At 54.0% G+C, this 14,753-nt stretch overlaps 8 protein-coding genes across 8 annotated transcripts; 5 read left to right on the top strand and 3 right to left on the bottom strand.

Annotated features, from left to right (window-relative positions):
* Positions 1–1,499: 1,499 nt before the first annotated feature.
* M421DRAFT_415414 (uncharacterized protein) lies at positions 1,500–3,843 on the top strand. The gene is made up of 2 exons (XM_033590690.1): positions 1,500–3,739; positions 3,795–3,843. The coding sequence occupies exon 1, from the start codon at positions 1,951–1,953 to the stop codon at positions 3,514–3,516; it is 1,566 nt and encodes a 521-aa protein (XP_033454629.1). The 5' UTR covers positions 1,500–1,950; the 3' UTR covers positions 3,517–3,739; positions 3,795–3,843.
* A 29-nt stretch (positions 3,844–3,872) lies between these two features.
* Positions 3,873–5,608, top strand: M421DRAFT_415413 (amidohydrolase 2). Its single transcript, XM_033590689.1, has 2 exons — positions 3,873–4,714; positions 4,811–5,608. The coding sequence occupies exons 1-2, from the start codon at positions 3,994–3,996 to the stop codon at positions 5,269–5,271; spliced, it is 1,182 nt and encodes a 393-aa protein (XP_033454628.1). The 5' UTR covers positions 3,873–3,993; the 3' UTR covers positions 5,272–5,608.
* M421DRAFT_97301 (kynurenine 3-monooxygenase) lies at positions 5,384–6,943 on the bottom strand (the record flags this gene model as incomplete). The annotated part of the gene is made up of 3 exons (XM_033598487.1): positions 5,384–6,517; positions 6,566–6,777; positions 6,844–6,943. 3 exons carry the CDS (start codon positions 6,941–6,943, stop codon positions 5,384–5,386), a joined length of 1,446 nt encoding a protein of 481 aa, XP_033454627.1.
* Positions 6,944–7,461: 518 nt separating this feature from the next.
* Positions 7,462–8,816, top strand: M421DRAFT_507 (methionine aminopeptidase 1A; the record flags this gene model as incomplete). Its single annotated transcript, XM_033594854.1, has 4 exons — positions 7,462–7,596; positions 7,650–8,051; positions 8,100–8,646; positions 8,695–8,816. The coding sequence occupies 4 exons, from the start codon at positions 7,462–7,464 to the stop codon at positions 8,814–8,816; spliced, it is 1,206 nt and encodes a 401-aa protein (XP_033454626.1).
* Positions 8,817–9,442: 626 nt separating this feature from the next.
* M421DRAFT_119382 (cornichon) lies at positions 9,443–10,494 on the top strand. Its single transcript, XM_033587283.1, has 4 exons — positions 9,443–9,783; positions 9,884–10,039; positions 10,088–10,154; positions 10,211–10,494. Exons 1-4 carry the CDS (start codon positions 9,683–9,685, stop codon positions 10,301–10,303), a joined length of 417 nt encoding a protein of 138 aa, XP_033454625.1. The 5' UTR covers positions 9,443–9,682; the 3' UTR covers positions 10,304–10,494.
* Positions 10,495–10,684: 190 nt separating this feature from the next.
* M421DRAFT_97298 (Translin) lies at positions 10,685–11,602 on the bottom strand (the record flags this gene model as incomplete). The annotated part of the gene is made up of 2 exons (XM_033598486.1): positions 10,685–11,118; positions 11,179–11,602. The coding sequence occupies 2 exons, from the start codon at positions 11,600–11,602 to the stop codon at positions 10,685–10,687; spliced, it is 858 nt and encodes a 285-aa protein (XP_033454624.1).
* A 192-nt stretch (positions 11,603–11,794) lies between these two features.
* M421DRAFT_415408 (glycosyltransferase family 50 protein) lies at positions 11,795–13,506 on the top strand. The gene is made up of 2 exons (XM_033590688.1): positions 11,795–12,874; positions 12,927–13,506. The coding sequence occupies exons 1-2, from the start codon at positions 11,882–11,884 to the stop codon at positions 13,209–13,211; spliced, it is 1,278 nt and encodes a 425-aa protein (XP_033454623.1). The 5' UTR covers positions 11,795–11,881; the 3' UTR covers positions 13,212–13,506.
* On the bottom strand, positions 13,412–14,745 carry M421DRAFT_503 (uncharacterized protein; the record flags this gene model as incomplete). The annotated part of the gene is made up of 2 exons (XM_033594812.1): positions 13,412–13,988; positions 14,033–14,745. The coding sequence occupies 2 exons, from the start codon at positions 14,743–14,745 to the stop codon at positions 13,412–13,414; spliced, it is 1,290 nt and encodes a 429-aa protein (XP_033454622.1).
* Between the last annotated feature and the right edge of the window lie 8 nt (positions 14,746–14,753).

The raw sequence follows: 14,753 nt of genomic DNA, 5'->3' as shown, positions 1-14,753 counted from the left end.
GACATCCGAAGAATCCGAGTACTCCTCGTACGAGAACATTGCAGAAAGATCGGTCGTGCAAAGTTCACAATTTGGACAGTTGGAACACGAGCACTTCGGTTCTGAGCAACAGCATACTCGAAAGGGGCAGACCACGTCGTGTTCGTTAATTGATGGCGAATGACTTGTTGCTCGTTACTACCGGTTGTCAACGCAGGATCGAGGGAGGGTGATAAAGTAGGATGGTTTGAGGTCGCACAGTGTCTCCAAGGCCTGCATGTCTGGTCATTTGGTCCTGTTCCCGATTTAAAAATCGTGTACACGCTGGCATATCATGATGTAGCCACGGCTCTAAGCCATTCTATAACGTCCTCTGGATCAAGATCAACGACCCAGCTTACTGAGAGGCTTTGGGTATTGTGTACGAAAGAGTTCGATGCTCTGGGTGATGAGATCAAGACTTTCAAGCTAGGGTGTCGAATCTATGTGGCATCAAATCTTGACTTCCTGCGCGCTGCTACGGAGATCCCGAAGGTCTTGCTTTGATGTAATATAGATTGAATCTATATGGTCGTCGTCTTTGTTTTTGCCAAAATAGACATTCGTTTCTGGTAACAGGTGCAGTGAGCTTTGACTTCGGTGAATTCAACCTGCGGTGAATCTTGAAACGGGCCCAAAACCTCCGTGCTAGCGTCTCGAGTGACGAGCCCCTATTAGCGTTCCCAATTCAAATACCTAGGTCTCAACTGTGACACTGCAGATACCGTGTGGTCCAAGCTGCTGACGTATACGATGATTGCTGCTGAGTGGTGTGAGCAGCTGTAATGATCGACGTTTGGCTGAAGTTGTGGAACACGCGAGTAAGTGAGGGCTTTGCCTCCCGGGCTTAGCGAGGCTTTGGTGTCACAGTCGTATAGAAAAGGCAATTCCTCTCTAAGCTGACGGGAGCTGTTTCTCAAATAATATTTGATGAGGGCGGCCGTTACGCATGATGGCTCGTGTGGAGTGCGGAGCGCGAACTTGGGCACTTGGGCCCGCCAGCGCCTGTCAGACTGGCACAAGTTGCACCTCAGCAAGGTCGGGTGTTTTGCTAGAGAAGCAACTACTCGGTACACCGCTCTCTTTGCGTCGAGGTCGAGATGGATAGCTGGCCGGGGGAGCGGTGTCTGGACGGGCGAGTAAAGAAGCACATGCTCCGCGCCGACCTTGCAGTATTGCAGGTGGGAGAATAGGCACCGGGTGACCTGCATATCGACCACACCCAGGCTCCGCGAATTCGCATTTGAGTGGACCGAAGGGGGTCGAAGATGCAGTCGTCCCGTTTAGCGCAGCCACATTCGACGGACAACAGGTCCCGCACAGACAGAGACCCGTCGCAGGGGCATCTCGAACGTGGCCGAGTGGAGAGCGGGCCAACCCTGCTATCGTTCGGTTGAAGACCGCATAGGGCCAGGCAGTCCAGCTGATGGCCTCGCATGATGAGTATTCATACTAATAGTCTGTCGTGCCGCCGAGGGGTCTCTTCGAAGCACCATTTGACCAACTATTCTACCCTGTATCCATTTCCAAGTGAGGGTAATTGCTCACTGCACCGGACTCAGCGCACCTTCCGTATTACGGCCCCATCCTCGCTTTCGGCTCACGCAAGGATCCTCGATTGCGCCGCTTAATTCAAACTTCGGCCCTGCCCTGGCAGCATCCCGCGCAGTCTGACTTCACAGGGTCCCTTTGACGACATCGTTATTTTGGCTGAAAACAAAGAGGCGGCGCGCGGTGCATTGTGCGGCCGCATTCAAACAAGCAACGAACGCACGCCACAAGAATCCGCTCATGTCCGTTTCCGGCGCCCTCACCGTGTCAACCCGCGAGAGGTAGCTTCTGCAAACAAACTGGACGCGCATAGAAAACAAATCCTGCTGGACAGAATTTGCGATTTCTCCAAGTCTACGACTATCCTCGCCCATCTCCACCATGTCCGGATCCACAGCACCAGCAACGAGGCGACAGCGCCCGTCCAATCAGCAGACGAGCGCTGTGTATGGATACCATAACACATTCCACACCCACGCGCAGCTGCCGCTCGGCAGTCCACCCGCATACGCTCGAATCGACGACAACCTACGCTATCTGAACAACAAGGCGCGAACCGAGGCAAAAGCAGAGCGCGCTGATGTTCAGCCACCGCCGTATTCCTGCACTGTCGAGATCGGTGGTGTCCTGGGCGTGCGTCATGAGCTGCTCTCCCCATACCACGTGTCTGGCCAGCGCGACTGGTCAGACTGCTATGTGATTCTCCGGGGCACGCAGCTAAGCATCCACCGAGTAAAGCAGCCAGGCTTGTGGAGCAAAACCAAAGGGCTTACCGCAGGCCGCTTGATCTCGTCATACACTCTGCAGCACGCAGAAGTCGGCATTGCTTCAGACTTCAAGAGGACAGCCATCATTCCAAAGTCCCCATTCGCACACCTTGTCCCTGCCTCAGCTCGCCACAAGCTCTACGAGACTGACCCACACCTCTTTGAGCCGGTCCGCGAGCACGTCATTCGCATCCGTGTAGAGACTGAGCAGTTGCTGCTTTGTACAACCTCTCAAGAGTTGATGCTTGATTGGGTAGAGGCGTTCTGCGCCGCTATTGACATCAGCTCACCCCTCGAAGATCGCAGCGAGCCGCGCTATCGAAGCCTGCCTAGGAGGAACAGGCGCCAGCGCATACTCGACGGAGCTCAGCTTGGTGAGGATTTGGATAACCTGTCGAGCCTCGACGCTGGCAGACGTATCATTGCCGAGCAAGAGCGCATTATCCGCCATCTCTACCCGCATTTGGGTGGGGGTCTGCCAATGGGCAACGTCACGACTGTGACCGCCACAGGAGACCCATTCGACGAATTCGATCCTGAAGACGTGCGGTTCCCAACACGAAATGGTCTTCCACATTCGTCTTCTCAAGACGACGAGGAGGAGCCCCCTTCAACAGCGTCTTCAGATTCTAAAAATGGCTCCGTCATTCGTCCCACGCCCTCAGAGGCTCTCCGCTACCGCCGGCGCTGTGCCCCAGTGCTACTGTCCTCATCACCTCGCGTCAGCGATGTCGTGATCTGCGACGGCAAACGTATGCGCATCCACATCAAAGAGCGCACACTTGTCGACTACACCTCTCACCCACCGCGCTACGATGCACATGGTTTCAAGAAGAAGCGCAGCCCTAAGCCCACAACTATCGAGATCGAAGCTCCCGCCACAATTGTTGTGGAGAAGATCCATGGTTCTGAAAGGCCAGCATCGCCTATCCGAGCAGCCAGCGACGACTCCATTGCGTCCATTACATTTGGCTATGACCTGGCCCCCACGCATTCTGAGCAGGATGCGGACCGCATCGATCTCGCCTCGTCATCTGGCCCACCCTCGCCAATAGCCATGTCTCAGACGAAGATGGACGCCACACGCCAGCTTGGTCACATGGGCAAAATCAGAACTAGCATCGATGGCCGCAACAACGAGATCAGCGCCGTCGCTCTTGGTGTCGGCCTGCTCATCTAAACATCAACTCTTATATATGTCCACCATCCTTGTAGATACTTCCCTTTGTTTTTGACTGCGATTAGCGACATTGTTTCATTGTTCATGGTTGAGCGGCATCTCAACTAGCAGTGAGAGTTCATCAACTCAGCTGCTTTAGAGATACCCAGCATGGTTCCAGAGGAACTGTACATACTTCAATCACACATCTTCACATACCTTGCGTCGTCTTTGCTCCGCGTTGGTAAGTCTCGTCGGTGATGCGGGGACCCGAGCCAGTACCAACCACATGCAACTAGCTGCTCCTGCATCCCACCATCCGCCTTACCTCCAATTGATCAACACGGCAGCCCAGCATCACTCATCTTGGCAGTTGCTGTGAATCATTTGTCTTGGTTCACGTACAGGTTTGCATACAACAAGAATCACGACAACTGGAGAAGCAGCACTGATGCCATGCAGCTACGCTATCTATCCCTCCTTCCTCTTCTGTTCAGCATGACAACAACATCCCCACCAACCCCTCAGGCTCTACTGACCCGCATAAACACCAACGCGGCCCGAGACAACATAGACTTTACCGTGCTTCCGTTCCACAAAGAAGCTCTCGACTCAATCACCAAGCTACACGAAGAAGCCACCACCATCGTACTCCCTGATTTCACCAACGCGACCAAAATAGACACGCACACGCACCCCGTCCCCTCCTGGTTCCGCACCCTCGAACTCTCGGCCGCAGGCCGCGAAACTCCCTCCTGGAACGTCACCGACCATCTGGCATTCATGAGTGCGCGCGGGATTCGGAGGAGTATCCTCAGCGTCTCAACACCGCAGGCCAACGCCTTCGCATCCCCGAGCAAATTCGAACGCGATGCAGAGCTGAGGAAGAAGAAGACCGTCGCCCTGGCTAGACTGCTGAACGAGTACGCCGCCGAAGTGTGTCGCATCTGGCCGGAGAGGTTTAGTTGGTTGGGTGTAACAGCGTTGCCGTTTGTGGAGGAGAGTGTGAGGGAAGTCGGGCATGCGCTGGGACTGGGCGCGGTGGGGATCAGCATTTTGACGAATGCAGAGGGGTTGTATCCTGGAGATGCTGCATTCACGCCCTTATGGAGGTTTCTCGAGGAGCGAGCGGGACGGCATGGGAGGGAGGTTGTCTTCATCCACCCCACGGATCCAGTGATCGCGCTCGACGACGGGACTCTGATATCCAGTCGACCCTGTACGTCCGCTCCCTTCTTTTCTTCTGATGTTGTCTCTTTGTTTTGGCTGTTATCACACGCAAAGCACCAATACATCCCAGAACTGACACGCCCAGCACCGCTGCGCTCCGGACTGGGAGAATTCTACTTCGAAACCGCGCGCGCCCTGAGTTCACTGATCGCCTCATCACCACCCTACAATAGCACCCTCCTCAAGTACCCCTCCCTCCACTGGCGCATATCCCACGGCGCTGGCGCCTTCCCCGATATTAGCGAGCGCTTCCTTCTCGGCTTTCCAAACGAGAGTGCTGCGGCGAGAGAAGCGTATAAAACGCGGTGCTGGTACGACAGCGCAGGACCTGTGTGGCCGCGGCAGATCAAAGGGGTATTGGAGGGAATGGGTGTTGGCGTGGGGCAGTGCGTGTTTGGAACGGATTATCCGTATGGAATTGGGTTTTGGGATGTTGATGAGAATATTGCTGGACTGGCGGATGCCGGTTTTATTCCTGGTGAGGAGAGGGAGGGGGTGTTGTGGAGGAATGCGCGAGAGTTGTGGAGGGGGAAGATTGCGTTGTGAGGAGCTGCAGGGTTGGAAGGCTTGAGCGTGAGATGGAGTCGGTGGTGATGTAGCATGCGGAAGGTATGAGGATTGAGAGTGGTATATTTACAGTGTGACGGATGATAGCCCCTCATCCCTGGATGACCCGCTGCAGACCCTGAGCAGCCAGACATATCCCACGAAGTATACCCTTCTCCATTCTCTTCGCGCCACCATTCCCCGCAAACACGAGCGCGGATCCAGCAACTGCAGCGAGACCTAGTCCCACAACGCCATTCAGGATCCTCGCCTGCCGCTGACTCGCCTGGTAAACCTGAGAGTACCTCATATTACTGAAGGTGACCCTCGAATACTGTGTCGCCCACCCAAGGCTTGGGAGGTGCACGTAAAGCGTCTCCTCGACCCATTTCCGCAGCAGATACAGTGGCTTCCTGACATCAGACGCCATCTCACGGTAATTGCCAAGCGCAAGATCGTTGATAGTCTGCGCATCGGGGGTACGCTGTTTTGTGTATTCGCTCAGGGCTTTGGCGCGGTCGTTGGGGTACTTGTCCAGGAACTCGAACAGCACGCGGACATCCTCTAGTCCGGCGTTCATTCCTTGACCGTAGAAGGGAACCATGGCATGCGCGGCGTCGCCAACAATAACGCCGTCGTCTTCGTGGTGGTATGGTGTGCATTTTATTGAGATGAGGGGGAGGTGCTCGTTGTTGATGAACTGCTGCTTTAGATCTTCTTCTGTGATGAGGTCGGGGACCACGGCGGGGAAGTTCTTGCTGAAGTACTCGACGACTTTGCCGGATGCTTCTAAAGCCTCGAAACCTTCTTTGGACATGAAAAGTGTCGCGGTGAAGGTCTTGTCTGTGTTGGGGATGGCGATGAACATCGATTCATCCGCGGGCCAGATGTGTAGATAGTTCGGCGGTATGCGGAAGTCTCCCTCTGCCGATGTGGGAACGCCGAACTGGCACCAGAGCTTGTCGATGTACTCTTGCTGGTATGTCATGGGGACAACTTTCATCAAGTGGTTCCGTACAGCTGAATGCGCCCCATCGGCGCCGATCAACAGGTCGAAAGTCAGTTTGAATTCAGGGCCTTGGGTCAAGATGTCTTTCTTGTCCTGGCGGTTTTCGAACCATGCTGAGTTCTTCTTGAAGTCCACACCAATCAGCTTGTGCTTGAAGAAGAATTTGACATTGGGCATTCCATCGAGATGGTCGATCAGGGCTCTGTTCAGCACTGTCCGGTCCATAGCCAGGAGATCCTGCTCATGTTCAGCAAGGGTTGTGTTTTACGTCATTGTAAACCTTACGCGACCATGTGCGTCGTACTGCTGTGCCTCACGCACGTACTCTCCATGCTTTCTGACATGAATCATGCGACCATGCATGGGCACGGTGTTCGCGAGCACCGCATCTGCAAGATCTGACAGTCCAGTTTGCCGCAGAGAGTAGATGCCGCGCTCAGAGAGAGCCAAATTGATGGATTTTGTGTTATTTGGTTCTGTCGAGGGATCTCGAATGTCTTTAAGAGGTGGGGTTAGTAGGTGCTCGTAAGTCACGAGTCGTAACTCAGTTTGTTGAGACAAACCTGGTCTTAGTTCGTAGATTTCCACATCGTGTCCTCGGACAGCAGCGTAAAGCGCGGCGAGGGCACCGACAGGGCCGGCTCCAACCACGACGGTCTTCATGGTGAACGTGTGTTGTTGCAAGAAATCTGGTGGTCGTGTGAGTCTTTACTCAGCCGGATGGGCGGGTAGGCGATATCGGCGTAATGGAAATTGCAAGAGATCTAAATTTTACATAGACATTGTCGTATACATGCTGACGTAGGAGATTCAGCGGGGTTATGGTGCAATTATATACAGAGAAGACGAAGGCAAGGAATTGGAAATTTGGCAGCGATATTTGCAGGTATCATCTTCCGGCCGCGGTGGGTTAGAGCATTTCTAAAGTTTGGCATGGGGAGAGTTAGTCAGCGTCCAACGATCGGCAGGTGCCATCGCCAGACCCTGGTCTCTTCCATTCAAGCCGCACGGGCGATTAATGAACGCCGTACGCCGTCGTCAGTTTACGGAGTCCAAAAGTTTTGTGCTTTCGTTTTCTGCGTTCTTGGAGAGTGCTATATATTTCCTTTCGCCTTCGGATCGCCGCCATAATACCTAAATCTTCCCCGCAAGCCCTTTGTACAATTGCATCTTGCACAAACATGGCCGCCGACGCCCCGCGCAAGTGTTGCAGTGCAGACTGCGAAAACGACGCGGGTTCGCTGCAATGCCCGAACTGCCAGAAGCTGGGCAAGGAAAGCTACTTTTGCTCGCAAGACTGCTTCAAGCGCAACTGGGTATGACTCCAAACCAGTAATCATGTTCCGAGCCAAGGCTGACAAGATCATAGGCGGAGCATAAGAAACAACACAAGTCGCAGAACGGTATTCTCTCCAACATCTTCACGCCCAAAGTAGTTTCTAAACCGGACCCAGCGACCGGGCACTTCAACCCATTCCCCACCTTCCCCTACACCGGCACTCTGCGACCCGTATACCCACTGTCACCGAAGCGCGAAGTGAAGCAGGGCGTTAAGCACCCAGATTACTCGAAGGATGGCATACCCCGCTCAGAGCAGGTCTTTGTGAACAGAAATAAGATCGCCATTCTTACCAAGGAGGAGCAAGATGGTATGCGCAAGGTGTGCCGGCTGGCGCGTGAGGTTCTGGACATTGCGGCTGCAGCGGCGAAGCCCGGTGTAACAACTGACTACATTGACGAGGTCGTTCATAATGCTTGCATGGAGCGAGACGTAAGGGAGCTCTTCTAAGCTTGAGGAACCTCAGCTAATACTCAGCAGTCGTACCCCTCCCCCCTCAACTACTGCCACTTCCCCAAGTCAGTATGCACATCGGTCAATGAAGTCATCTGCCACGGCATTCCCGATCAGCGAGTCCTTAAGAACGGTGACATCCTTAACATAGACGTTACTTTGTACCACGGCGGTTTCCACGGAGACTTGAACGAGACCTACTACATCGGTGAAAAGGCATTGGCGAACCCAGACGCAGTGCGCGTCACAGAGACCGCACGCGAGTGCTTAGACCAGGCCATTGAGCTCGTCAAGCCAGGCACGCTCTTCCGCGAGTACGGCAACGTCATCGAGAAGCATGCGAAGGCCCATAACTGCGGTGTCATCAGGACATATTGCGGGCACGGCATCAACCAGCTCTTCCACTGCGCACCCAATGTTCCCCACTACGCGAAGAACAAGGCCATCGGACAGGCGAAGCCTGGCATGTGCTTCACCATCGAGCCTATGATCAGTATTGGTTCCTACAGGGACAAGACTTGGCCGGACGACTGGACCAGCACCACCCAGGATGGTTCCTTGACCGCTCAGTTCGGTAAGTCGATTGCAAGACATCGGTGTGCGTTTGCTAACAACGAGACAGAACACACACTGCTTGTCACTGAAGATGGCGTCGAGGTCTTGACGGCAAGGCTGCCTAACTCCCCAGGCGGCCCCGTCCCGAGGGTTGCCCCTGCGAACGGTGAAGTGACTGCAGCAGCATGATCGTATTGTGAGCAACCTGCATGACAGGCTAAAACACTGTAACTTCACGGATCATTTAGCGGATGCTGGTGTGGGACACCGTGGCTTCGTGCTTACTATTAGAGGAAGGATCAGGCGGGAAACGCTGCTGTCAGTGGCGGTCAACGAGCGGCCGGTGGCGGAGATGCTCGAGTCTCAGGGTACAAATACTCTGACCCGAGCTGGAGAGAGGGCGAATACATACATGGCACCAACACGTCCTACGGTATGGCTATCAAGCACAGCAAGAGCAGACATAAATCTACACCTGTCAACTTGCTACAGCCCTTCCACCCATGTCTGCTCGAACACCTGTACACCTCCATTCTGGTGGTTCTCCCTATTCGGGGCGGACTCGGCTTTCTGAGAGCCAGATCTTCTGCTGAACTCGACTATGCATCGTGACTTTCACATGAGCGCACGCCTTGTTGGGGTTGGCTCGCCGCTAGAGACGCACAGCGGTGTAAGCGAGCACGCCTTGACCTCGACCAGGGCATGACAAGAAGGACCTGTTCTGCAAACGTCATCAAGAGACCATCGCTGCCTGCTTACTGACAGCTCAACTACCCCGACCAGACTCTTTTGTGCATCCCGTTACATCCGAGTCCTCAAATTGACAGCTGTTGCGTGCTACGTCATCACCCAACAGCTTTCCCACCGCGCCCCGCCGCGCACGAGCTAGCTTACCGCGTCTAGCCCGCAACCTGCAAACACACGACCGCATCCGCTCCACAATCACACATCTCACTCGCAATCGCACCGCTGCGTAATCCCCAGGCCGTACCGCCAGCTCCTGTCGAACCCCATCCTACCGATCTTTGTGCCACGCAGCACACGAAGCCTTAACAATGACTGGCGAAGCATGGTTGTACCTGCTGGCGGTGTTGATAAACGCCGTCAATCTGTTCCTGCAGGTCTTCTTCACTATTATGTACAGCGATCTGGAATGGTAAGTGAAGGCTCCTAGACGTCGTAGCTCAGCACAGCTAGATGCAGCTTGAGCTCTACTCGACGCGCCCGTACGCAAGCACATGCTAATTTTGCGCCAGTGACTACATCAACCCCATCGATCTCTGCAACCGCCTCAACACCTACATCATCCCCGAGGCTGCTGTTCACGCTTTCCTGACCTTCCTGTTCCTTATTAATGGGTACTGGGTCGCGCTTATACTCAACCTGCCCCTGCTGGCATGGAATGGAAAGAAGTATGTGGCTAGATCTTGGTATGACGGATGAAAGCTAACAGTGGACAGGATCTTCGAGAAGAATCACTTGCTCGACGCAACAGAAATCTTCAGAAAGCTGAACGTTCATAAGAAGGTATGTTGTGAACAATCCTTCGAACACTCGAGGTTCAATGTGCTGACAACCTGCAGGAATCGTTCATCAAGCTTGGTTTCCACCTGCTGATGTTCTTCTTCTACCTCTACAGCATGATCGTTGCTCTCATCCGCGACGAGACCCACTAAACGCGAGGCCCAATCCCGGCAATACTGCTCTCCAGAAGGCGCCTTTCATCATGGAGGGCTGAACACCTGTAGGACGGTACGTGAGAGTTTGGTCAAGCTGGCAATAATTGTAGACACGAGCGGCCTACGTGAGAAGGAAGAGTGCATCTGGGAGTGTTGGAGCAGATGGGGGATAGAAATGATGGATACCACAAGACGGCGGGCAGTACCGACGATCGTTGCATCGAACGAATTATGTTCTTATGGGCTATGATAGCGTTAACTTGTAAGCCTTTCTGTATATGAATGACACATGTGCGCCTTCGGGCGTCGTCAATTTCATAACGGCCTCTATCCACTTTCTCCTTTTCGTGACGCTCTCAAGCTCAAAGAACCCTAAACCTAGTAGCTCTCCACCTCCGCCCGTCTATCGCTGCTGACGTCTGGCATCCACCCCTTCGGCCTCTCACTCCCCCGCACCGTAAGCCCATACAAAGCCTTCTCCACCTTGTCCACACACTCCCTCAGCACAGGCATCTTCTTCGTCTCCAGCTCGCTGACCCACTTCGGACCGTACGGCGCCTCGAACATCTCGAGCTGTAGGCGGATTACTCGTAGATCATCTAGCACGGTCCGAGGCCGGCAGCTTTCCGGCGGTGGAGGCGCGCTGTCGATATCCATTGAGTCATCTCCTGCAGGTGCTTTGGAAACCGGCGCGGCTTTCGCGCGGCCTGCGGGCAGCTTGCCGTTCGTCGCCATCGACGTAACGCTGAACCGCATCAGTTCACCCGTCATGTCGCAGATCCCGAGGATATAATCTTCGGGCGTGAGCGGGACTAGTGGGGTGTCCTTCCCCTCCTCTTTGCCTTCCTCCTCCTGTGTCACGGTCGTCTCACCCTCAACTTTCGCCCGACTCAGCTCCGCGATCTTCGCTTTGGCTTCTTCGAAGGAGATCAGGGATTGGTGCTCCAGGTAGTGCTGGAAAGACAGCGCTTCGATGAACTCCTGGTTCCCGCCTGTGATCTGCGGGTAGCGGTGCGCGTTAAGGGATTGAAGATCCTGAGCTATGCTGGAGTACTGTTTCTGGATTGTGTCCCAGTACTGCGCATTCGACTTGTGCACGAACGGGGGAACGGGCTGGCCCACTGTCCGGACACGTTGCAGGGTGAATATTATTTTCTTGCTCGATGCTGTGATGTCGCGAGATGCTTTTATGATTCGCTCGCGCCGGTCGTGGTGTGCATCGAGCTCTTTCCTGAACCCCTCGAACATGGGGATGAATGGGCCGGTGGGCTGCATGGAGCTGCCTGCATCCGCCATGGTTTGGTCTCTTTTGCGTTTGTTTTGGTTCATTGGGAGATGCGTTGACGCGGTGCACGCCTATGACGATGAAGAGCAAACAGTGCAGCGCGAGGGCACGTGGGAACTAGCTGCTTTGGGAATGGGTCTTCGGCTGCGATTGCTGGTGTTGTGATCGAAGTTGATGCCGGGAGTTTACATCACCAATAACCAGTTCGATATTCTGTTGTTCCGTTGCGCATAGCGTTTCCTTTGTTCAGCAATTTGTCGTCTCGCGCGGTGGCAGCTCCCTCCATCCCCATGGCGCTATCAGGCTTCTTCCGCAGCCCGCTATTGGTCTTCACCACCGCGTCCTTCCTTCGCGCGGTGTTCTTGCTGTACGGGCTATGGCAGGATGCGAATTCGCCGATGAAGTACACGGATATTGACTATTTCGTCTTCACCGATGCAGCGCGGTTCATTTCCTATGGACATTCCCCTTATGCCCGCGACACGTACAGATACACGCCCCTACTCGCTTGGATGATCTATCCCACGACATGGCCTGGGACTCTCTGGTTCTCTTCCGGAAAATCGCTGTTCGCTATTGGGGACGTGGTTGCAGGCTGGATGATGTACCGGATTTTGAGGGAGTATAGGGGTCTGGAGAAAGAGAGGGCCTTGAAGTTTGCGAGTATCTGGTTGCTGAATCCTATGGTTGCCACGATCAGCACGAGAGGAAGCTCCGAGGGTCTACTGGGCGTGTTTGTGACTGCGCTTCTTTGGGCGGTGTTGGCGAAGGAGATGGTGCTGGCAGGGCTGTTGCTGGGGTTCGCGGTGCATTTCAAAATCTACCCGTTCATCTACGCTGCGTCAATTGTGTGGTGGCTTGATGAGACGAGCGTCGGGCGTGTTTCGAAGAGCAGGACCCGAGGGTCGGTGTTTGCCCAACTCCTCGTGTTCATCAACTCTCAGCGCATCACGATCGCCATAGCTGGCACCGTCACATTCGCGTTGCTCAACATCGGCATGTATCAGATGTACGGATGGCCCTTCCTCGAGCATAGCTACTTCTACCACCTGACTCGGATCGACCATCGCCACAACTTCTCGCCCTACAACACCCTCCTCTACCTCAACTCTTCGCTAGGAGGCAGTCAGAGCACGTTTGAGCTGGAGCGACTTGCATTTCTACCTCAGCTACTCCTTAGCGCTGTTATGATCCCTCTGGCACTCGCGAAGAAGGACCTTCCTTCGACCATGTTAGCGCAGACTTTCGCTTTTGTAGCATTCAACAAGGTCTGCACAAGTCAAGTAAGTCACAACAAGTCGGTGTCTATTGGCCGGTGGTCTAATTAGCCTACAGTACTTTCTGTGGTACATGATGTTCCTGCCATACTACCTGCCTGACTCGGTTCTGCTCCGATCTCCCACCATCGGTTTTACTGCACTTGCAGCCTGGATCGCAGGTCAAGCAGCGTGGTTACAGCAAGGATTCCAGCTTGAGTTCAACGGGTATTCTACGTTCATGCCTGGATTATGGCTTTCCAGTATCGTGTTCTTTGTCGTGAACGTTGCGATTTTGGGCGTCATTATCTACGACACGAGATCACGGGGAGACAGAACAGTGGCAGCAAAGAAGAGCAAATGATTGCTGATGTAGTGTACATCGAAGTTGCATGGTACCTCAACAGCTCGCTCCCTTCTCAAGTTGTCGCAGCGCTGAAAAGCAAACCCGGTCCCGCCCCTGCATGCGAACAGCGCCGTAATTTCATAATGTTTGGTATATGTTGATGCAAAGCCAATGTCCCGGAACGCCGATAAAATGCCTGCATAGATCAGGGAGATCCTCTAACCTCCCCAGACGTGCCTCGTGTTGAGTAGCTTTGGCGCCTTGCCCTTGACGCGGGTCACCTTGTATGTGCCCTTCTGGTTATCTGCAAAACCATCCACAAGTACCACCTTCTGCAGCTTACGCATGTAGACGAGGAAGTTCGCCATCGGAAGCGCGTTCTGCAGCGTGATAGATGTGATCGCATCACGCTGCTCGCGTGAAAGTCGTTGCTCCAGGTAAAGGAAATTGAACATGACGTTGTGCGTCGAAAATGCAAGCGTATTAAGCATGAAAGGTAGTGTAGCGGTTTCGTGGTATAACTGCCGGCAGATGTTGTTCAGGGGGGTATATTTGTACATGACGTTGACAAAGGGTGGCTGGTTTCCGAACGGGTTAACGTTGCGTTGGCTGTAGATAGCGCAGCAGTAGCGAAAGATTGGCACGGCTTTCGCAGCCTCATCTACAGCTTCTACACGGCGATATGTCTCGTAGCCGATGGTGATGGTCCTACCGCCCAAGATATATGCATAGATTCGTGCGCGTACTTCTTCAGGAAGCCGCAAGAAGGGCGATTTCGATTGATTAGTCGACCACCTGCAGGATTAGTTGTGGCCCTGAGGGACGGGATATGCACTTACAACTGTAATTCCTGAGAGCGCTTTGGTAACGGGTCGCCGTATAGATCAGCACCTGGATGCGGTGTCCTCCTGGCCGCGTAGATCTTAGGCACGTATGGTTGCTTTTGTGTTTTGCTTTTGCTGGGCTCCCGGCTTAGATCTGTAGTCTCTGAAGACCCATCGTAGGTGGCGGACGTCATGCTTGACTTGGTTAGTGCACCAAGACCGCTCGAATTGCTGCTGCCGGTGCCATTGCTGCGGAGCCTTTGTACTTCTGAGGGCGGTGTTGGAAGATAACTACCACTTGTCTGTGTGCTCTTTGGTTCTCTCTTTCTGACTTCGACTGTCCGCACAAATTCTTCGCGGCTACCATGAATCTTCGGTTGCTGAGATGTCTGTAGTTGCGCGGTGCGTCCTCCTTGTATTGCTTTGTCAAACAAACTGGACAAAGACTTCCGTGCCCTCGGCGTCACGTCGACTTCTGCATCATCTGGAGTTATGGACGCAGGCCCACTGAACATTTGCGATCCCCTTTTGAAGAGTGCTGAGCTCTTTGCACGAATACTGGAGGCCGTTGATGATATCGTGGGCACAGACACAAAGCTGCTGGTCTCGCTGGGGCTGTCGGTTTTCCGCCGCTTACGACTGCCATCCTCGTCCTCTGGTGTGGAGCGATCCTCATTTTTGTGTGACCGCGCCTTGTCCTTTTTGGAGTATGTGAATCTCTTCTTCATGTTTCCCG

This window comes from Didymella exigua (assembly GCF_010094145.1).
Source record: "Didymella exigua CBS 183.55 unplaced genomic scaffold M421scaffold_1, whole genome shotgun sequence".
Lineage (NCBI taxonomy): Eukaryota > Fungi > Ascomycota > Dothideomycetes > Pleosporales > Didymellaceae > Didymella > Didymella exigua.
The sequence above is the reverse complement of the archived record's forward strand: the minus strand, read 5'-3'. Positions and strand labels throughout refer to the sequence as shown.

Coding starts and splice junctions, on each gene's coding strand:
- M421DRAFT_415414 (XM_033590690.1), top strand. CDS start 1,951: ATGTCCGGATCCACAGCACCAGCAACGAGGCGACAGCGCCCGTCCAAT.
- M421DRAFT_415413 (XM_033590689.1), top strand. CDS start 3,994: ATGACAACAACATCCCCACCAACCCCTCAGGCTCTACTGACCCGCATA. Junction 4,715..4,810: donor TCTGATATCCAGTCGACCCT/GTACGTCCGCTC, acceptor TGACACGCCCAG/CACCGCTGCGCTCCGGACTG.
- M421DRAFT_119382 (XM_033587283.1), top strand. CDS start 9,683: ATGACTGGCGAAGCATGGTTGTACCTGCTGGCGGTGTTGATAAACGCC. Junction 10,040..10,087: donor CTGGCATGGAATGGAAAGAA/GTATGTGGCTAG, acceptor AACAGTGGACAG/GATCTTCGAGAAGAATCACT. Junction 10,155..10,210: donor AGCTGAACGTTCATAAGAAG/GTATGTTGTGAA, acceptor GACAACCTGCAG/GAATCGTTCATCAAGCTTGG.
- M421DRAFT_415408 (XM_033590688.1), top strand. CDS start 11,882: ATGGCGCTATCAGGCTTCTTCCGCAGCCCGCTATTGGTCTTCACCACC. Junction 12,875..12,926: donor ACAAGGTCTGCACAAGTCAA/GTAAGTCACAAC, acceptor ATTAGCCTACAG/TACTTTCTGTGGTACATGAT.